General features: G+C 37.0%; 1 protein-coding gene across 1 annotated transcript in view; it reads left to right on the top strand.

The window, feature by feature from the left end:
* mrtfba (myocardin related transcription factor Ba) overlaps nucleotides 1–20,462 on the top strand; it is a 37,875-nt gene extending 17,413 nt beyond the window's left edge. The window contains exons 3-16 of the mRNA XM_067368854.1: nucleotides 5,001–5,066; nucleotides 6,304–6,359; nucleotides 6,610–6,685; nucleotides 8,251–8,412; nucleotides 8,497–8,666; nucleotides 8,789–8,926; nucleotides 9,333–9,583; nucleotides 10,086–10,254; nucleotides 11,129–11,914; nucleotides 12,008–12,127; nucleotides 14,904–15,071; nucleotides 15,154–15,267; nucleotides 17,329–17,389; nucleotides 17,810–20,462. Coding sequence (XP_067224955.1) covers nucleotides 5,001–5,066; nucleotides 6,304–6,359; nucleotides 6,610–6,685; nucleotides 8,251–8,412; nucleotides 8,497–8,666; nucleotides 8,789–8,926; nucleotides 9,333–9,583; nucleotides 10,086–10,254; nucleotides 11,129–11,914; nucleotides 12,008–12,127; nucleotides 14,904–15,071; nucleotides 15,154–15,267; nucleotides 17,329–17,389; nucleotides 17,810–18,303 — 2,831 coding nt within the window. The 3' untranslated portion in view covers nucleotides 18,304–20,462. The remainder of the gene's footprint in view (nucleotides 1–5,000; nucleotides 5,067–6,303; nucleotides 6,360–6,609; nucleotides 6,686–8,250; nucleotides 8,413–8,496; nucleotides 8,667–8,788; nucleotides 8,927–9,332; nucleotides 9,584–10,085; nucleotides 10,255–11,128; nucleotides 11,915–12,007; nucleotides 12,128–14,903; nucleotides 15,072–15,153; nucleotides 15,268–17,328; nucleotides 17,390–17,809) is intronic.
* The last annotated feature ends 597 nt before the right edge of the window (nucleotides 20,463–21,059 follow it).

Genomic DNA, 21,059 nt, shown 5'->3' on the forward strand with positions numbered 1-21,059 from the left:
AATGGCTTTACTGTCATATTTGATCAATTTAATGCATCCTTGTGGAATAAAAAAGACCCCAAACTTTTAAACAGTACTGTATATTTAGACAAAATGGTATAGCATTTTAAAGAGTTAGTTCACCCAACAATGAAATTTCTGTTATAAAGTACTCACTCTCATGTCGTTCCACACCTGTAAGACCTTCGTTCATCTTAAGAACATATTTTTGATGAAATCCGAGGGTATCTGATCCACACATAGGCAGCAACGTCATTGCACTTTTTGACATCCAGAAAGGTAGTTGGTTAAAATAGTCAACATTATTACAGTGGTTCAACCTTAATGTTATGAAGCGACGAGAAAACTTTTTGTGTGCAAAAACAAAACAAAAATAATGACTTTATTCAACAATTTGAACCGTTGTCATACGTAATGAACTCTTCCTTGTTTACATCCGATCGCCGGCTCATTATGGCCGGATTCTGTGTCAGCATCATACGCATGCGTTGTGCTGCTCACGTGTTCAGCTTCAGCCAATGCTGAGTCGTCATTTGGACGTAAACAAGGAAGCCTGCACTGAGTTCACTACGTATGACAATGGTTCAAATTGTTCAATAAACTCATTATTTTTGTTTTGTTTATGCGCACAAAAAGTATTCTCGTCGCTTCATAAAATTAAGGTTGAAGCACTGTAGTCACGTGGACTATTTTAACCTATGTGTGGATACCCTTGGATTTCATCAAAAATATCTTAATTTGTGTTCCAAAGATGAACGGAGGTCTTACAGGTTTGGAACGACATGAGAGTGAGTAATTAATGCTAGAAATTTTATTTTTGAGTGAACTAACCCTTTAATATCAGCCTTTTATCAGCCATAATGTCAAAATAAAAACAGGTGGTGAAGATGTTTGTTTGCATACAGCTCAGACAAATCAGTATCTGAAGCCTGCTTTATACTTGACACATCAGATGCTGGGAAATGAGAAGTAGTACAGAGTTATACTAAGTTGTTGTTTGTCGGCCAATGAAATCAGGATCTAAATCAAGATATCTGATTTAGATGTCCCTCTTGGCTAAATGTTCATCATTAGTCTTTTTTTTTTTCTTCTTATTTTGAGATTTAAAAGTTGCCCATGTTCTGAAATGGTATTCATTCCCCGGTTGTAATCACACGCTGCCTAAATTCAGCTATTTCATTTTGGCACTCTGACTTTTCTGCCTAGTTCAATTCATGCCACATCCTGAAATAAAACATATAATGTTTATTTCTGTACCTGTTGAAAAAGAGAAGCTCTTTTTCCATTCTGTCACCATCAGTCCTCCTTGCACAGAAGCAGCCTCCAGAATCTTGACATTTCTTTGCCTCTTAGTTTGGGTGCAGACATTTGATTGACATGTGAAAGGTCACAGGACAGCGCTGTTTGTATGCGGTGGCTCGCAGCTCTGTGAGGGCTGCTCCTCTAGGTCTCTAGCTATGCTGAGGTCACACCGTCACAGCGAGTGGAAATGTAAACGACTTTGGCAGAGCATGGCCCGTGTCAGTTACTCATCCTCTGGCTGTCTGTCAAACAAGAAGTTTACTATGTTGATGAAGAGGAGGGTTATTTCAGCTGAGAGACAATTGTTTTTTGCTTCTTTTTTAAAGCTTATAAATAAAGTATTCATGATCTATTTGTCCTTACGGAGAAAGTTAATTGTTGTGCTCTTTTTAGTGATCTAGATATGAACTTTCAGTGGCAGGGAGGGGTTAAATTTTGCCTGGTCTTTCTGCTCCCTCCTTTCTGTCTGCTGCTGGAGCAGAGATGTTGTGTCCTCTGAGGGAGCCCCAGTTTCACTGGAACTACTAACAGTGAATGGAGAGTCCTGAAGAACGAAGTCCTTGTGCTTTTTTCACAAAGCTCTGGTGCTGTCAGGAGCCCACGCTGAGATACTCTGAGCGTACGGCAGGACGGGCAGACAGCATGGCCTGCTTAGGACTGGAGACTCACAACACCTGCAGAGGAAACATCATATCAGGTTCTGCGGCTTGCTGCTCGACTCTGAGAGGTGGATATCATCCTGTCGCTGAGGGCATATAGGTTTAGTTGCTTTTGAATAGCTTTTAATGGCTTCCTGATGCTTTGTTTATTAAGCTTGCTTAGGTCTAATGGAAATTTGTTTGATGGCTTTAGGAAAAAGAAAGCTAGAATTATCTCTCTGTTAATGAGAGAGCTAATGTGCATTTCTCTGTGGATAATCAAGGTTGAGAATGCCCATCAGATGCACAACAGGAAAGCCAGAGATTGTTCTAGATAATGTCATCTTCATCTAAGCAGTAGATCCGGCATAGATTGGCATGATGAGGATGTATAAGGCTACTTATTTTCAAAATTGTCTAGTTAGGTCTTAAGGAAATCCTGTATATTTTGGCTGGTTTCAGGTTCACCTCAGCATGATTGGATGCATTTCATGGTGGTTGTTTATGTAAGATGAATTGCTGAATGGAATAAAATGCAGGAGTCTCGAGATTAATCATTTTTCACTTGACACCGTCTTAAGAACAGATGGTGGAATGCTCAAAACACAGCAGTAGATGTGATGTGACAACCCAAGATGTCTGTCTGAATGTCTGTAGTAAGGAATGAATGTAAAGAGGGTGAAAACTGTCTCTTGGGTAAAGAACAGTACACTGATTAAACACTAAAAATATCAATATCAGGATTATTAGTTTTATTTTTATTTTTTATAAATTATATTACATTACATTTGGGGTTGGTAAGATTTTGTTTTGCTTTTAAAAGAAGTCTCTTATTCTATCCTAAGCTGCATTAATTTGATCAAAAATACATTAAAAGCTATATATTATAAAATGTAATTTATTTCTTTGATGGCAAAGCTGAATTTTCAGCAGCTATATCCAGTCTTCAGTGTCACATGATCCTTCAAAAATCATTGTAATATGCTGATTTGGTGTCCAAGAAACATTTTTTATTATTATCTTTGTTGAAAACATTTGTGCTGATTAATATTTTTGTGGATTTTTTACAGGATTTTTTTAATTAATATAACGTTCAAAAGAACAGCATTTATTTTAAATGGAATTTTTTTTTTTTTTATTATAAATGTGAAAAGGGTCAAAAGGGTCAATTTTTTGAAATTGAGAATTATACATCATCTGAAAGGTGAATAAATAAGCTTATTGATGTATGGTTTGACAGTATGTATTGTTGGACAATGATGTATGGATAGGACAATATTTGGCCAAGATACAAATATTTTAAAATCTGGAATCAGAGGGTGCAAAAAAATCTAAATATTGAGAAAATCCCTTTTAAAGTTTTCCAAATGAAGTCCTTAGCAATGCATATCCACTCACAAAAATACATTTTTGATATATTTATGGTAGGAAATTTATAAAATATCTTCATGAAACATGTTTAACATCATGGAACATGATCTTTACTTCATATCCTAATGATTTTTGGCATAAAAGAAAAATCGATAATTTTGACCCATGCATTGTGTTGTTGGCTATTGCTACAAATATACCCGTGCAACTTATGACTGGTTTTGTGTTAAGGGATCACAAATGTCTTTACAATCACTTTTGATCAACTTAATGTGGTCTTGCTAAATAAAAGAATTAATTTCTTTTGAAAAAACAAAAAAACAAAAACAAAATCTTACTGACCCCAAACATTTGAATGGTAGTGTATATATAACTATTATTATAAAGTAATATAACACAATTAATTTATTTATAACTATTATTATATAGTACTCTGTTCATTACAGCTGTTTTGAAACCACTAAGTCACTTTGTTTGCCATGTTTGAACAGACTCAAATCTTTGTAGGGATCTGAAACTCAAGACAGTATGATCTCAACACTCTTTCAGATCCTTTCAAAGATTTTTTTACATTACCAAGATGATGTAAGACATTACATGGAATAACCCAACCCCAAAAAGCTACAATGTTATGTTGTGCAGTCAGGGAGACCTAAACGATTTTTTCTAATGTGCCCCAAGTGTAGTCAGGGCACCAGGAATGCTGAAGGCCCCATTATTATCTCCTTCATGGAACATTCTTTCTTCTCAAAGCTGAAGTGTCAATTTCTCAGTCATACAGACTATTAATACCGTCACTCTTAATGTTTATACAGTTCACTTTGGTGTCACAAGTGGTGCAGAAATTGCACACTTAAGCTTTAAGTGCACAGATTCATAGTGAAAACAGTAGATTACCAATTATGTGTCTTCAGCACTCTCCAGAGTTTCGTTTGCTCAACCTCAGCTGACCTTGTTACCAGTTAACTGACTCATAGTGGGTGAAAAAATTGTTTTTCAGGCAGACTCTCTCTGTTCCTTCAGTTTGACATGCAGAACATAAATTTTACGTTTATGAATTTGACACTGGCAGACTTAAAGCAAATTTTTTATCAGTATGGATAATGTATGTGCTACTACCATGTTGAGCTACAAGAACTGAACTTTAACAACATCAAGAAAAAATTGTTTAATCTTTGACTAAAATTGTATCATGCTATTGGCATGTGTGTCGTGCAGCTGTATTGCACCGGCTGACATACATTTTTACAATCCCAGCTAATGATGGTGATTTTTGATAAATGTCAGATGTTATCATGTTGCCTTTCTGACCAATTTGAGTTGTTTTTATAATCAGCCAAGTAAATCCGGGAGGCTCAGCCAAGAGGACGAAGAAAAATGTCTTGAGAATTTTCCCAGGAAGTCTTCCAAACAGCACCCTTCAAAAAGGGTCGATCAAGAGCCTGTTGTTTTGGTAGCAGGAAGAACGTCTAGTTTTTTTTAAAAAAAAAAGTGGTGGCTCTTATGTAATTCTAGAGAGGAAATGTGTGTGATTTCAGTTGTGCTAAAGGTTAGATTTCCCTTTGTTGTCTATGTTGGTGTGTAGGTGTGCTAATCAGGTGGAGAAGTCCCATTCTGTGTGTAGTGTCGACAAGCCTGTTCTAGGGGTTGGGTCAAGAACATAACACTGCCTCTGCTTCTCTCCAACAGTTCTCCAGCTGAGACTACAGCAGAGACGCACCCGCGAGCAGCTCGTTGATCAGGGCATCATGCCACGTGAGTACAGCCCCTGCCATCTAATACTGCTGCCTATGCCAGCATAGAAGGGACAAAGATGATTCATATTTACCCTTTTATGAAAACTGCTACTAAACATTACTTGTTTAACCAAATATGTAAAAACATCCTGAAATGCCATTTTGCAACCCATTTTCTCTTTATAATCAGAAAAAAATGTATGGTGGAATTTTATCCATCATGAATTAATTGGATTGTGAAAAGTGGCCATGACATACTGACTGGAGGGGAGGGGGTTAAAAGTAAGAGGCACTCACGACCACTTTTAAGAGGCAAAACCTAAAATTTTGATAGTGGAAAGTTCACTTTGGCAAGCTGCTCTTGAAATGAATACTAAACTAACTTCGTTTTGGCCTAATTTTGTTCGAAATAACGTCACACAAGTTCATTCTTCAATTCGCTTGAAGTAAATCTGGGCCTTAAATGTGAAATTTTTTTCACTTTATTTAAAATTATTTAAAAGTGTTACTTCTGATCAAATTTTGAACATGCACTACTGTTCAAAAGTTAAGGGTTGGTAATATTTTCTTTTCAAAAGAAATTAATAGTTTTATTCAGCAAGATTGATAAAAGATTTCTTTTAAACATTTCTATTTATTAAAGAGCCCTTATGCATCATGGTTTCTACATAAATAGTGCCATGCTTTAAGTCGTGTGAATGAGCATTCATGTTTTTGTGTGATTTAAGAGAGAGGAAATCAGTTGGTGCTGTGGGTTTTTTGTACCACATCTGCTTTTGAATCAGTTGTTTTTTCTCGCTCATCATCATAGTTCACAGCCTGGCATGGCTGACCATATGGTAATTTTTCAAACGTTCACCTCAGCTTATTCTGTTATTGCTCATAACCACTTTTCCGTTCAACAAAGTCACTGAGCATTGTATGAGATCTCACATTTTTTTCCTCTGGCCATCTCCGAGCTGGTTGATGGGATTACATTGCGTGCTGTCTCATAACTCAATGTAATATCAGGCACAGATTCTGCTGGGATTAAGAGGTAGCTGTCTGGTCCTGAAGGGCACAGGGTAGTCTGTGTGCTAATCTCTGTGTGGGCTCTCCATCTCCTCTCTGAGTAATATATGAGACAAGGCGCTACAACATTTAGAAAAAATGGGGGAGATGAAAGAGCCATGTGTGTTTTGAAGTGTGTGGGTGACGGCCTTGTGTGCTCATGAGACTGATACTCTTCTTGTGTGTGTGTCTGTGTGACTTTACAGCCCTGAAGAGCCCTGCAGCGTTTCACGAACAGATCCGCAGCCTTGAAAGAGCCAGGGTAAGAGCAGGGCACCAGGCCCCAGTCCTCCTCCACTTTCCACTGATCCTCCATGAAACCTCTTCAGGGGTCCCCAGCTTTCAGTAATGGGACACATGTGAACCTCTCAGTTGATTTAATAGCTTAAGCCTTCTGTAAATGTGTTTGTTATTTGCAAAGCACAGAGGAGAGCATTATAATGGTTAGTTTATGATCCCTGAATTACAGGGGGGTTTCGTTTTCTGAAACTCTGTATCCTTTCTCTCTGTAGACTGAAAATTTCCTAAAGCACAAAATACGCAGCCGCCCAGAAAGGGCCGAGTTGGTCCGCATGCACATCTTACAAGGTAATCCTCTATTCACAAGACATCTGCATGCTGGGAAAAAAATGTTGAATCTACTCTTTTCTAAACAAAGCTGTAGCTGTAGCTTGTTAGTAGAGCCAGGTGTCAATACAGATTTTCTGATTCAATTCTGAATCCAAAACTATTGATTCAGTTTGATTTGAGTCTTTTCTGATTTATTTGGGTATATTTCAGACAGTTATATGTCCATTATAACATGTTATGAACATGATTTTACATGTATGTGAATAAATTCTCTCTCTGCTAATGCTGATATATTTAAGGAGCAGTGTTTCAAACCAGTAATGCATCTTTTTGAAATATTCATTAAAAGAACCAGTTTATAATTGTCAATTGTTTCAGGAATCTGGCTACACTAGTTGCGGTATATGTTTTTGATTTAATAAAAAGAACTGGTTTGTTAGTCATTTGTCTGGGAATCGGGCTACACTGATTATGCTGTATGTTTGCCTGTGATGACAACTTACAGGGTTAGTTCACACAAAAATGGAAAATTCAATTTCATTAACTAATGTTGTTCCAAACCCATAAAACTTTCATTCATCTTCGAAACACAAATGAAAATATTTTTAATAAAACCTGAGAGATTTCTGTCCATTCACTGAAAGTCCATTCCACCAAAACTGAGACGCATCAAAAAGTTCAAGTTCACGTGTACTCGCTTGCTTGACGCATTCCGTACTTGCTTGATGCGTGAGAACCAATGAGGTTTGTTCTTGCGTGTTATGCAAGCACATTTGAATTTCTGAAATATCCAGTGACAGATGATTTGTTTTTGCAAGCAAGTTTGGTTGAGCATCTGTTGGCCATAATTGAGCTCTATAAATGTGTGATGATCGGTGTTTATATGTGAATAAAAAAATAAATAAAAATAAAAAATCTGTTCATTATAAGATTGTGTCTCTTCAGAAGACTTGGGTTAAACCGCTCAAATCATATGCATTACTTTTTTGGTCTCTTTATGAACTTTTTATGTGTCAAATTTGGGTGGACAGGACTCTCAGGTTTTACTAAAAATAACTTCATTTGTGTTTCAAAGATGTATGAAAGTCTTATGATTGAATGTTGATGTATGAATTTTAATTTTTGGGTGAATTAACCCTTTAATAGAAAGATTTTTCTTGCCGTATTTTTTAGTATTATTATTATTACACCTGATTCATTACAGACTGCAGACTCACATTCACAACTGTGGTAAAATATGATTTATTTTGCAATGGCGCTGAAGATTCAGTAGTATTGGCATACATTCATTAGTTGGGAGAGTGCCAAAACTGATACAGGAGAGCCTAACTTGGTACATTATGAAAATATTAATTTCCCCAAACTATGCAGTAAAGTTTGTTCAGCATAAAGCAGTGATATATTCAGGACAGCTTAATTCCTTTAAAGCAGGAATAATTCATGTGCATCAGGGTCAGGCAGTTGCCGTCTTGTTTACTGCTGTGATTGAGTTGACCGTTGTGTTATTGTTGTGGTGCTTGAGGACAAGTGTGGGTTTGAGTGATTGCAGCACTGATTATCATTGGTTTTTGGTGGTTTGGCAGAGACTGTGGCGGAGCCTTCTCTCCAGGCCACCCAGCTGAAACTCAAGAGAGCTCGATTGGCTGATGACTTAAATGAAAAGATCGCTCAACGCCCCGGCCCCATGGAGCTGGTGGAGAAGAACATCCTACCTGTGGACTCCAGCGTCAAGGAAGCCATCATTGGTGAAAATGCACACTATGATTATGGAATTAAATTGGGGTAAAATTGTACGTGTATGAATTATGTCCTTCGTGTTCATTGGGTAGATGGTCAGATGCAGTACCCCAGAATTCTAGACGAACCAATAGATGAGGACAGTGGAGATGCGTTTTCGCCCGAGCAGCCAGGCAGTCAGGAGTCCCAGGGATCTGCAGCCTCACCTGGGGAGGTCCGGACCATAGAGGAATCCTCACCCGTGCCCAATAACTTGTTACAGGTAGTTCTCCCTCTTTCTTTTGACTTCAGGAATAGAACACAGGGAGCTCATGGTGCCAAAATACAGAATTTGATGATTCAAGATTTACACTGAGATTCTTTTTTTTTTTTTTTTTTTCACAGTACTTTCCTGCAGTCACCACCACTTCGACAGATTTCCTCAAGCCTTTTTCCACCAGTGAGCAATCAGTTAGCCCTCCAGCACCTATACCACAGCTAGTCACCGTGGCCCCTGTGAAGTCTGGGCCCACCCTTGTAAAGGTCAGTAAAGAAAAATGGCTTCTATAGTCAGGAAAAAACAACAAAAATTGATTAAATCCCCTTGATTTAGGTCTGTGGATCTCAACCTTTTTAACTTCAAGGCCCCCCATCACCCACAACAATATTTGAACCCCCAATCACATTTTATAACCAATATAATATTTAGCTTGGCATAATTAGAAAATGTATATTTGTTATAAATGAACAAAGTAAGTTTTTTTTTTTTTTTTTGTTATTTTAACTTATTTTAATACCTGTTTTGCTCTATTTTAAATTATTTGAAGTCATCTTGAGGCCCCTTTGGAATTTTATTGAGGACCCCTAATAGGCCCCGGCCCCAGCCCCCTGGTTGTGAACCACTGATTTAGATGTAATGCATAATGGTTAATCTCTGTTCAATCTACAGCAGAGTCAGCCTAAGCTACCTGGGGACAAGAGCCGTAGCAAGAAGAGCAAGGAGGCCAAGCCACGTGTGAAAAAGTTGAAATATCATCAGTACATTCCCCCAGACCAGAAACAAGAACCCAACCAAGCCCCGATGGACTCTTCATATGCCCGTTTACTACAACAACAGCAGCTATTTTTGCAGCTACAGATCCTGAGCCAACAGCAACAGCAGCACTACAACTACCAGACCATCCTTCCTGCACCTCTCAAGTAAGCAAGGAGATCTGGTTCTGTGTGTTTGTAATCTATGTATCAGGCCCTGTTGTGTTCGGTATGTACTGCTTTGCCAATCAGTGAATACAAACCATTTGGCCTTTGTCTTGCTTAATTTGGCAAAGGTCATCTTTTGCTTTTGAAGTCAGCCTGGATGTGTTTTGTCAACCATTAGTATAATGGCTGCATATGAATGGTTTTAGGTGGAAAATGTCTAAAAACATTTTTGCTGCCGGTGGCACTCAGGACCATTACCTATTTTCCAATAACAAATCCTGTTTAGTGATTTACATTAATGGTAGGAAGTCGATGAGGTTATTCCTCTGCTTCCTTTTCCATCTCTTGTACAAGATTTATTTTGACTGTCGTTGTTTTTCTGCTGCTGCATTGTTGGTGGTGTTTATTTATTGTGAACAAGGGTCAGAGAACCAAATTGTTCCTGCTGTGATGTTAAGTGTTCTTCCTCCCCTCTTTTGCCATCTGCTTCCCTCCTCACCAGGCCTGTGATAGAGGGCCAAAACAGCAGTGCCACAGTCGCTATTAACAGCACCAGCAGCCTTCCTGCCTCAATTGTGGTGTCTCTGCCCACAGCAACACCTGTGCGGCCCAATAGCACCCTTTCCAACCGTAAGGCTGGCACACTACCAGCCAACTTGGAGGAGATGAAGGTACAGAGAGTTTCTGATTATACACAAAAAATGTAATCAATAAAAGAAAAGCTACTGTTAAAACATTTGTTTTTTGTTTAATGGTTTTGAAAGAAGTCTCTTATGCTCATCAAGACTGGATTTATTTAATACAAAATGCAGTTAAACAGTAATATTGCAAAATATTCCTTAAATTTTTTTTATTTTTGTTTTAATACATTTTAAAATTTCATTTCATATTAGAATGATTTCTGAAGGATCATGCAGCAGTCATTACTCCAGTCTTCAGTGTCACATGATTCTTTAGAAATCATTCTAATATGATTTGATCCTCAAGAAACATTTCTTATTATCAATGTTGAAAACAGTTGTGCTGTTTATTATTTTTGTGGAAACTGTGGTTTCAGATTTTCTGTGAAACAGTGATTTTGATTAATAGAATTTTCAACAGAACAGCATTTATTTGAAATAGAAATCTTTTGTAACATAATAAATGTCTTCTCTCTTACTTTTGATAAATTTAACACACCCTGCTGAATAAAAGTATTAATTTCTGTAAAAAAAAACAAAACAAAAAAAAAACTTACTGACCCCAAATGTTTGAATGGTTGTGTATAATAAATCAAATGCAATAATAAAAAAAACATATTAAATTATAAAAAATAAATCCAAATAAAAAAGCTAATATGACTTTTCCATTATGCTAAATTTGAGTCAGCTGGTTTTGTCTACAATAAATATGCATAATATATATGAATATGTGTGACTGAATTAGATGATTATTAACAGATTATGGTGATGCATGTGGTAATCCAGAAATCACTTTTATTTTCTGTATAGAGCTTATATTTATAGAGTTAATAGCTTTCCTAATAATTGTGATTTATTTTGGTAGGTGGCAGAGCTGAAAATGGAATTAAAGTTACGTGGTCTTCCAGTGTCAGGAACAAAAACAGACCTTATTGAACGACTTAAGCCTTTCCAAGAAAACCCTGTAACTACTGCACACAACAACTGCACAGGACCCAACAACACACAGCCCTGCAGCACACCTATGGAGGTGTCTAACATCACTACAAGCCTCTCCCCCATCCGGCAGCCCACTGAAAATATGAGCTCCACTCCACCTGTGTCTCCTGGTTCTTCAGAGCTTCACAACAGAGAAGAAACATCCATGCAGGGACAGGCAGAGGCCCAAAACCACAGTTTAGTAAAGGCAGCTCCTGTTCCCGAGGAGCAGGACCGGAGACTACACGAAAAAGAACGACAGATCGAGGAACTGCTGCGTAAACTGGAGCAAGAGCAGAAGCTGGTGGAGGAACTGAAGATGCAGCTGGAGGTGGAGAAAAGGAGTGGTCAAGTCATTCCACCTGTTGAAAATTTTTCCAGTCCAGCCACCATGTTGGCATCTGTCAAAACAGAAAACACTGTCCCTCCCAACTGCACACTGAGTTCACACACTACACCAACGCTGGTGAAGCTCGAGGAAGCCCACCCCAGCCAGGTGACAGCTACCCCTCTCCATCAGTTCATTATCAGCCACCAAGGGGTGCCACAGGTCATAGGGCAGCCCCAGACTCTGCTAACCACTCCGCATGGGGGCACTCAGATCCTTCTTCCAATGCCCTTGGCGAATAATACCACTACCATCCAGCTGCCCAACACTAATGTCAAACTACAGGTAACAAAAAAAACATACAAACTGCTTTCTATGTGTTATATACTTTGTAAACTTGCATCAATACTCAATTTAATTTCCATGTCTTTTTTTCAGCCAGTCTTGCAGGCTGTTTCTCCATCAGGCACAGGTCTAATTCAGACCCCCCAGCTACAGCCCACCAAAGCAGAGAGTCCTACATCACAACAGCTGCTCAGTCACAACCACATAGTTCAGGTCTGTTTCATGATTGAATGTAAAAATGTTATATAATGTAACAAATATGAGATAATTACTATTACCGTATTGTTCCGAATATAAGACTATAAGATTTAACTTGTACTTTTAATGAAATTTTGGTAGGCTACATGGTTTTCACTATGAGTTGGATAGCCTAAATGTTATATAAGTTATATAAGTTAATTTTTAAATGTGATCGTTGGTACATTTTTACCATACTTTCAATACAAAAACTAAATTATGAAAAATATGCAATATTTTCAAATAAAGCGTTTTCATTATAAAGAAAAAAAAACAAAAAACAATTGACATAAAATACAAGATTTGGTCTTAAAAAAGCCTTTTTTCCACAAAAAAATATTAAGCAGCACAAATTTACCATCACAGGAATAAATTACTTTTTAAAATATATTTAAAAAAATAAACACTTATTTGAAATTGTAATAAAATTTTAAAAATTATTTTCCTGTTTTACTGTATGCAGCCCTGGTGAGCATAAGAGACTTTCAAAACTATTAAAAATTTTACTGACCCCAAACATTTAAATGGTAATGTGTAATAATGTGTCATTTTTATAATATATTTACTTACTTTTTGATATTATGTTATATTCTAACACATTATTATATTATTAATTTGAAGCGTCAAATGATCATAATTTATGTGGTTGAATCTGCTCTCTTTACTCAGTATAATTGAGCTAACTTCTGCCCAAAAAGTGAAACTTATATTCATTCATTACACACAGACTGATATATTTCAAATGTTTATTTCTTTTAATTTTGATGATTATAAATGACAATAAGGAAAATCCCAAATTCAGTATCTCAGAAAATTAGAATATTGTGAAAAGGTTCAATATTGAAGACACCTGGTGCCACACTCTAATCAGCTAATTAACTCAAAACACCTGCAAAGGGCTTTAAATGGCCTCTCAGTCTAGTTCTGTAGGCTACACAATCATGGGGAAGACTGCTTACTTGACAGTTGTCCAAAAGACGACCATTGACACCTTGCACAAGGAGGGCATTACACAAAAGGTTATTGCAAAAGAGGCTGGCTGTTCACAGAGCTCTGTGTCCAAGCACATTAATAGAGAGGCGAAGGGAAGGAAAAGGGATAGGGATAACCGCACCCTGGAGAGGATTGTGAAACAAAACCCATTCAAAAATGTGGGGGAGATTCACTGCAAGAGTGGACTGCAGCTGGAGTCAGTGCTTCAAGAACCACTACGCACAGACGTATGCAAGACATGGGTTTCAGCTGTCGCATTCCTTGTGTCAAGCCACTCTTGAACAACAGACAGCATCAGAAGCGTCTCACCTGGGCTAAAGACAAAAAGGACTGGACTGCTGCTGAGTGGTCCAAAGTTATGTTCTCTGATGAAAGTAAATTTTGCATTTCCTTTGGAAATCAGGGTCCCAGAGTCTGGAGGAAGAGAGGAGAGGCACACAATCCACGTTGCTTGAGGTCCAGTGTAAAGTTTTCAGTCAGTGATGGTTTGGGGTGCCATGTTATCTGCTGGTGTTGGTCCACTGTGTTTTCTGAGGTCCAAGGTCAACGCAGCCATATACCAGGAAGTTTTAGAGCACTTCATGCTTCCTGCTGCTGACCAACTTTATGGAGATGCAGATTTCATTTTTCAACAGGACTTGGCACCTGCACACAGTGCCAAAGCTACCAGTACCTGGTTTAAGGACCATGGTATCCGTGTTCTTAATTGGCCAGCAAACTCGCCTGACCTTAAGCCCATAGAAAATCTATGGGGTATTGAAGAGGAAGATGCGATATGCCAGACCCAACAATGCAGAAGAGCTGAAGGCCACTATCAGAGCAACCTGGGCTCTCATAACACCTGAGCAGTGCCACAGACTGATCGACTCCATGCCACGCCGCATTGCTGCAGATTTTCCTAGTTGTCAGTTATAATTATCATAATTGAAAGAAATAAACATTTGAAATATATCAGTCTGTGTGTAATGAATGAATATAATATACAAGTTTCACTTTCTGAATGGAATTAGTGAAATAAATCAACTTTTTGATGATATTCTAATTATATGACCAGTACCTGTATATCTACAAAATGAAATAAAATACCAAAAAATTGTCCAACCACTTACCGTAAAAAAGGACCAGACACTGTTGTCAGTGATGTTGATCTCAAAATTACCAAATGTCAGCCAATTAATCGGCCTGGCTTATATATCACAACTTTTATCCACACTACAGATTTTTTTTTTTTTTTTTTTTTTTTGCGTATTGAATGACTGTGGAACCTGAGTAAGAACAGTATCCGTGCCAGCAGGAGCAATCAGAACAAGTGAACATTATCTGTGAGCTCTGGGATCATCTAGTTTTTGTCTGTCCAGTGGAGTCATTCATCAGCGAGATGGATGGGAGTCACTGCTCTCATTTCTTTCTAGGCTTTCACTCTACTGTAATTGGCCTGTCCTGGCAACAGGGCAGCATGCTAAGGTTTCCCATAGATGCCCATTCCTTTGACATAGTGAATGTACCTGGCTTGATTCCTGGATGACCAGAGTAACCAGAGCTCATTGGTTGTGATGAGCTGATAACATTTTTATTGACAGTCGCGCATGACCGCCACATGCCAACGTGACCCGAGGTGGCTTGTTCTTGTACCAAACAGCCTCCGATTAAAGGGCAGACAGAAGATTATAACATAAACCAAGCTGTTAAGCATATGCTCTCTATGAAGCTAGTGGGTGTTTCTGAATGCTCACGGCCTATTGGTTTACTCTTTACCCAGACTCTGCCTGTGGGCACCACCGAGAGGTCAGGTTTCCAGCACGGTAACAGTGAGAGCCCAGCAGGTCTGGAGATACCTCAGTGCTTCCTCAGCAGCTCCCCAGAGAACAGGATCTCACCTCAGACGTCCCCCATCCCAACATCCATTATCAATGGGCCACTAAACAAGGTAGCACATCCTGCTCTTATTGAGATTTTTAGTGTTGCTGTTCTGTTTGGCCTTGAATGTTCACTCACATTTTTATGCCCAGACCTTCATCCAGCAGTCCCCGGTTTTCAACCAGACGCCCAAGAACAGAGAGCCGCCCCGCTATGAGGAGGCCGTCAAACAGACCCGCAGCCTACAGAATCCCACTGTCTCAGAGGTGATGTATCTCTGTTTTTTAAATATGCTCTTACACATACTGGGTTGAATACTTTTGTTTCAGCAGGTAGTCTTACCTCAACTAAAGATTAACTCATGTTGTTCCAGTCCTGTATTATTTTCTTTCTTCTGTAAAACACAATATGAGGTCTTAAGCGAATATCTGATCCTCCGTTTTTAAAACACCGAATGGAAATGGTGACACCGCCAAGCTCCAAAATAGAGAAAAAAGCACTGTCCATCTAGTACATCTCAAGTGGTCCAATGGAGGTTTCTTGACCATTTTTAACCCTTTCATTCATAAATTTATGAGTTTTTTAAGGTGATCATTGCCATATAATCTTTATGCACCTCATTATCTAATTTAGATTCTGGGAATCAAGATCCGATTCTACATTCCGATCTAAAAATTTTAATGTAATTTTACCGACTTATATCAAGTGTATGAATTTTATTAAATTATTTATATAAGTACTTTTAAAAAATAATTACAAATGAATAATAATAAATCAAAACAATTAAATGTCAATTATTGCAAAGCAGATATAAAGTAATAAAGGGGAACAAAGAAACACAATACAGGCAATAAGTGCTTTCAGCATCAAATATTGCTTTAAGTATCTGAAAGTTTTACAGATGAGGGCAATGATGGATTTCTCAGCAAAATTGGTGTCAGGAACAAAAACAGACCTTATTGAACGACTTGAGCTTTTCCATGAAAACCCTGTCACTACTGCACCCAGCAACTGCACATGACCTAACACACAGCCCTGCAGCACACCTATGCATTCAAACTAATGCACAGATCTGTTTTAAAATATCAGATCAGATGAAGACATAACTGAAGTTTTGACACATCACAGCCACAATAATGATGTATGATTGATGTATCATTTTTATTTATTTAATTTTTTCCTTTTTATTCAAAATACTCACACACTTGTTGACTAAATTGATGTTAAGACTCCGATATTACAATTCTCAGATATTTATAAATAAAAATGTTTTTTTCTTTTAAACACATTTATAATGATCATGTTAGTTGGTCAGCACCATCATGTTAATTTACATTACAACGCATAAAATTAGTCTTTCAGATTTACAAAAGTTAAATTTATCCACTTCTCCCGAAAGACATGAAGGTAACATGGGTTTCTGACATGAATAAAATACAACATCAAATAATGTTCTTATATAGTACTTATATGTATTTAAATGTCTGAAAAATTTAAATTATGTGGTTGAAAACATTGAACAGTGATATATGACAAGCTCTAGGTGAGTCTCTCTCTGGCTCAGCACCAGTCAAAGTGTGAAGGCAGGTTTGAATTTAGCAGTTCTAATCACACTGGTGTTATCTCGCGCTCCAGGGACCAGCCTAGAGTGACTACACCGGTGTGATCGCTCACATCAAAGGGTTAATTTTGAATTTTTAAGGTGGTTACCTTTATGTATTGGTATTGCAAAACATTTAGCATATTCTTGCAATTTATGTCCAAATTTAATGATCAAGATCGCTCAAAGTTCCACTAATAAGGTTAGTTTACAATGGGAAAGGATTATCTTTTGATTTTCATATTTTGTTTTTACTTGTGTACTATCATATTATTGTATGACTTGTTTCTGTAAAGAAACCTTTTAAAGGTGTTGTAAAAACACTGTTAAAGGTGCTATATAACGCTTCCACTCCCACACCCAGATACACGTACACACACACAAATATATGCATTCACGAGTTATCAAAATAGACTTGTCATGTTGTCTGTTGATATGTAAGTTTGCTTGTTTGCCTCGGTTATTTTGTATTTCTCACAATCTTTTGCCTCGGTTATTTTGTAAATACCTTCACAATCTTTGTTTTTGTAAAAAATGTGCCATATAATACTTTATATTTCCTGAAAACTATCCCTTTAAGACTCATTGTTTGCAGTTAACCAGAGGCACTGCTGTACTTTCCATTGTTTACTGCTGTAATTTAGTTAATCATTTCCTAATTTTGTTTGACCTTTCTTCTGTGCTGTCCTTGAACTGAAAAGCCATTTCATTTTTTGTCGGTCCGCAGATTCCCACAGCGACAAGTCAACAGATGGATGATCTCTTTGACATTTTAATAGAAAGTGGAGGTGAGTTTGTCATATTGTTGCAGACTACAGTAGGTGTGCATAAGGTCACTTCCATTTGTCCGCAACTCTCACTATAAATCCAGAGTCAGGTTATATTCACGATTGATAATCATGGGTACAGAGGATGAGAAGGTCAGACCCATCTTGGCAGTTAAGCTACATTTCTCACAAGCCTCACAGCTTAATGTCTCCTAGATTCGGTGACAAATAGACTACCATTAAAAAGTTTGGGGTCACTAAGATTTGACATTAATGGATGCATTAAAAGTAACATTAAAGATATTTATAAGCAGGACTTAAAATTAACACTTGCCAAGAGCCAGAGACAGTTTTTGTTGTTGTTGTTTGTTTTTGGTTTTTTTTGTATGAAAATGTCAACTTTTATTAAGTTCTTGTTCCACCCCATTTTGTTTTCTGCAGAGATTACTCCCTTTAGTCAACAGGACCCATCTGTGCCTAAGATGATGCCCGTCACGGCCAGCATCACCACCCTGCCTATCAACACCGCCCTGTCCCGACCGCCCGCCCAGGTGCAGATGGCACCCCCTCCGGCGCTCATTATGGAGCCTATGCCTAGCCTGGCCTCCCTGGACTCCGATAATCAGTTGGAGGCTTTGCTGGAGGGCACGCTCGTTGGGGACGCAGAGCCGGAGCAGAGGACTTTGGGCCTTTTAGAGGAGCTGCAAAATCAGATGCTGGAGCAGCCAAACTCCCCAATGGACACTTGTGAGATGAGTTTCACTGACCCACCTGCGCCTTCCTCCTCCGCCCTGTCCTTTTGTCTCCAAGACACAGGCCTGGACAACATGGAGTGGCTGGACCTCACTATGCCCGGGCCTATAGGTGGACTCAACCCGCTGGGCATCACTTCTGAATTCCTGGACACTCATGACCTGCAGCTGCACTGGGAGTGAAAGGAATCACTTCCAACACAATTAAACTTTCACTCGCACAACAAGCCGACTGTCTGTGGGGGCGTACAGTAGGGAAGTTGGGATCGTCTGTGTGGCGGTGGTTCACATCTGGCAGCTTCATGTGACTAGACTTCACTTCACTTATGCTGGTTCTATATACCATCTGTTCTCGTTCACATTAACGCTCTTGTTTGATCAGAGATCAGAGTAGACACAAGAGCCTTGTGGGTAATGCTGGCTAGTTCCTGAATGTGCTCTCTTTGCTGTGCCATACTGAGAGGGAGCTGCTTTTGGGCAGATTGAATTCTGCTGTATTGCTATTTCGCTTTTTTTTTTTTCATTCATGTGCCATTGACATCAGATTGGTTGCAGTCAGTCTATAAATATGGCTAATTTTGAGGGAAGGCTGACGATTCCAGACATAGTGGCATCAGAGTAGACTTTGCTTTGTTTGCACAAAATTAAAAATGACCTTGATTAACAATGCCATTAGTGCTGCGGTCCATAAGCGTTAGTGTCCGTTTGGAGGATGAGAATGTCAGACTCATCCTGGCAGTCAAGCTACATTTCCCAGAAACCCCTTTTTCAATGCCGACTGCAAGATTCGGTGGCAGATACACTACCGTTCAAAAGTTTGGGGTCCATAAGAATTTTGGCAAATAAAGACATTAAAGGGTTAGTTCAGCCAAAAATGAAAATTCTATCATTAATTACTCACCCTCATGTCGTTCACCTTCGTTCATCTTCGGAACATATATTAAGATATTTTTGATAAAATCCGATGGCTCAGTGAGGCCTGCATGGCCAGCAAGATAATTAACACTTTCAGTGCCCAGAAAGCTACTAAAGACATATTTAACAGTTCATGTGACTACAGTGGTTCAACCTTAATGTTATGAAGCTAAGAGAATACTTCTTGTGCGCCAGAAAAATAAAATAACGACTTTATTCAACAATATCTAGTGAAGGGCGATTTCAAAACACCGCTTCATGAAGCTTTACAAATCTTTTGTTTCGAATCAGTGGTTTGGAGCGTATCAAACTGTCAAAGTCACGTGAACCATTGAAATTTCGAAACACTTATGACATAACAAAGCCTTGTTTACTGAAATTACGTGACTTTGGCAGTTTGATACACGGTCCGAAACACATCACAAGTGTTAATTGTCTTGCTGGCAGTGCGGGTCTAACTGAGCCGTCGGATTTTATGAAAAATATCTTAATTTGTGTTCCACAGATGAACAAAGGTCTTATGGGTGTGGAACGACATGAAGGTGAGTAATTAATGACAGAATTTTAATTTTTGGGTGAATTAACCCTTTAATGTTGCAAGTCATTTCTATTTCAAATAAATGCTGTTCTTTTGAACTTTATATATCAATAAAAGAATCCTGAAAAAATATATATATTACAGTTTCCACAAAAATATGAAGCAACATAAGAGATGCATCGATATATCGGCCAATAATCTGTATCGGCCGATAAAAGCAAATTTTTACACTATTGGCCGATAAAACAGCCGATAGTCAGGGCCGTTATATCCTGTCAATCAAAAGAGGGCAGGAAAATGCACTGAATTTGTGCTTTGTGTAAAGAAAATGCTAAGAAACCAGTTTTACAATTATCAATAATAATAGTAATTATATGAATTAATAACATTCAGAAAGTTAAGAAATATTCATTTAATCTTCAGAATTTAGTTAATGTGTGTTAATTTGAGTAATGTGTTTGTTTATAACTGCTACCCGTTACTCTGAAACAAGTTGATGAAATGAAGAGAATACATTTTTTATTTGCATTTTTTTCAAAATATAGTGATTAATTATTAAAAAAGAAACTCCAGGTTTGCTGTGCTTGTTTGTAGTGCTGTAAAATGAAATTTATAATTTAAGTTTATTATTTATAATGAAATTATCAGTAATTTAAAATAAATTATAAAAAGCAGAACCCCCAAACTATTGGTATCGGCAGATATCACTCTGAATAAACGGCTATCGGTATCGGCGGTTTTCAACAATGATCTCACAATATTACTTTTTTTTTTTACTGTATTTTTGATCAAATAAATGCAGCCTTAGCGGGCATAAGAGACTTCATTATGACTTCAAACATCAAAAATTACCCTAAATGTTTGAACGGTAGTGTAGTTTGATGCAGAATGTGGGTATGTATATATATATATATATATATATATATATATATGTGTATATATATATATATGTGTATATATGTATATATACATATATATAATATATATATGTATATATATATATATGTATATATATATATATATGTATATATATATATATATATATATATATATATATATATATATATATATATATATATATATATATATATATATATATATATATGTATATATATATATATATATATATATATATATATATATATATATATGTATATATATATATATATATATGTATATATATATATATATATATATATATATATATATATATATATATATATATATATATATATATATATATATATATATATATATATATATATATATATATATATATATATATATATATATATATATATATATATATATATATATATATATATATATATATATATATATATATATATATATATATATATATATATATATATATATATATATATATATATATATATATATATATATATATATATGTATATATATATGTATATATATATATATATATATATATATATATATATATATATATATATATATATATATA

Source organism: Chanodichthys erythropterus, chromosome 19 (assembly GCF_024489055.1).
Source record: "Chanodichthys erythropterus isolate Z2021 chromosome 19, ASM2448905v1, whole genome shotgun sequence".
Taxonomy (NCBI): domain Eukaryota; kingdom Metazoa; phylum Chordata; class Actinopteri; order Cypriniformes; family Xenocyprididae; genus Chanodichthys; species Chanodichthys erythropterus.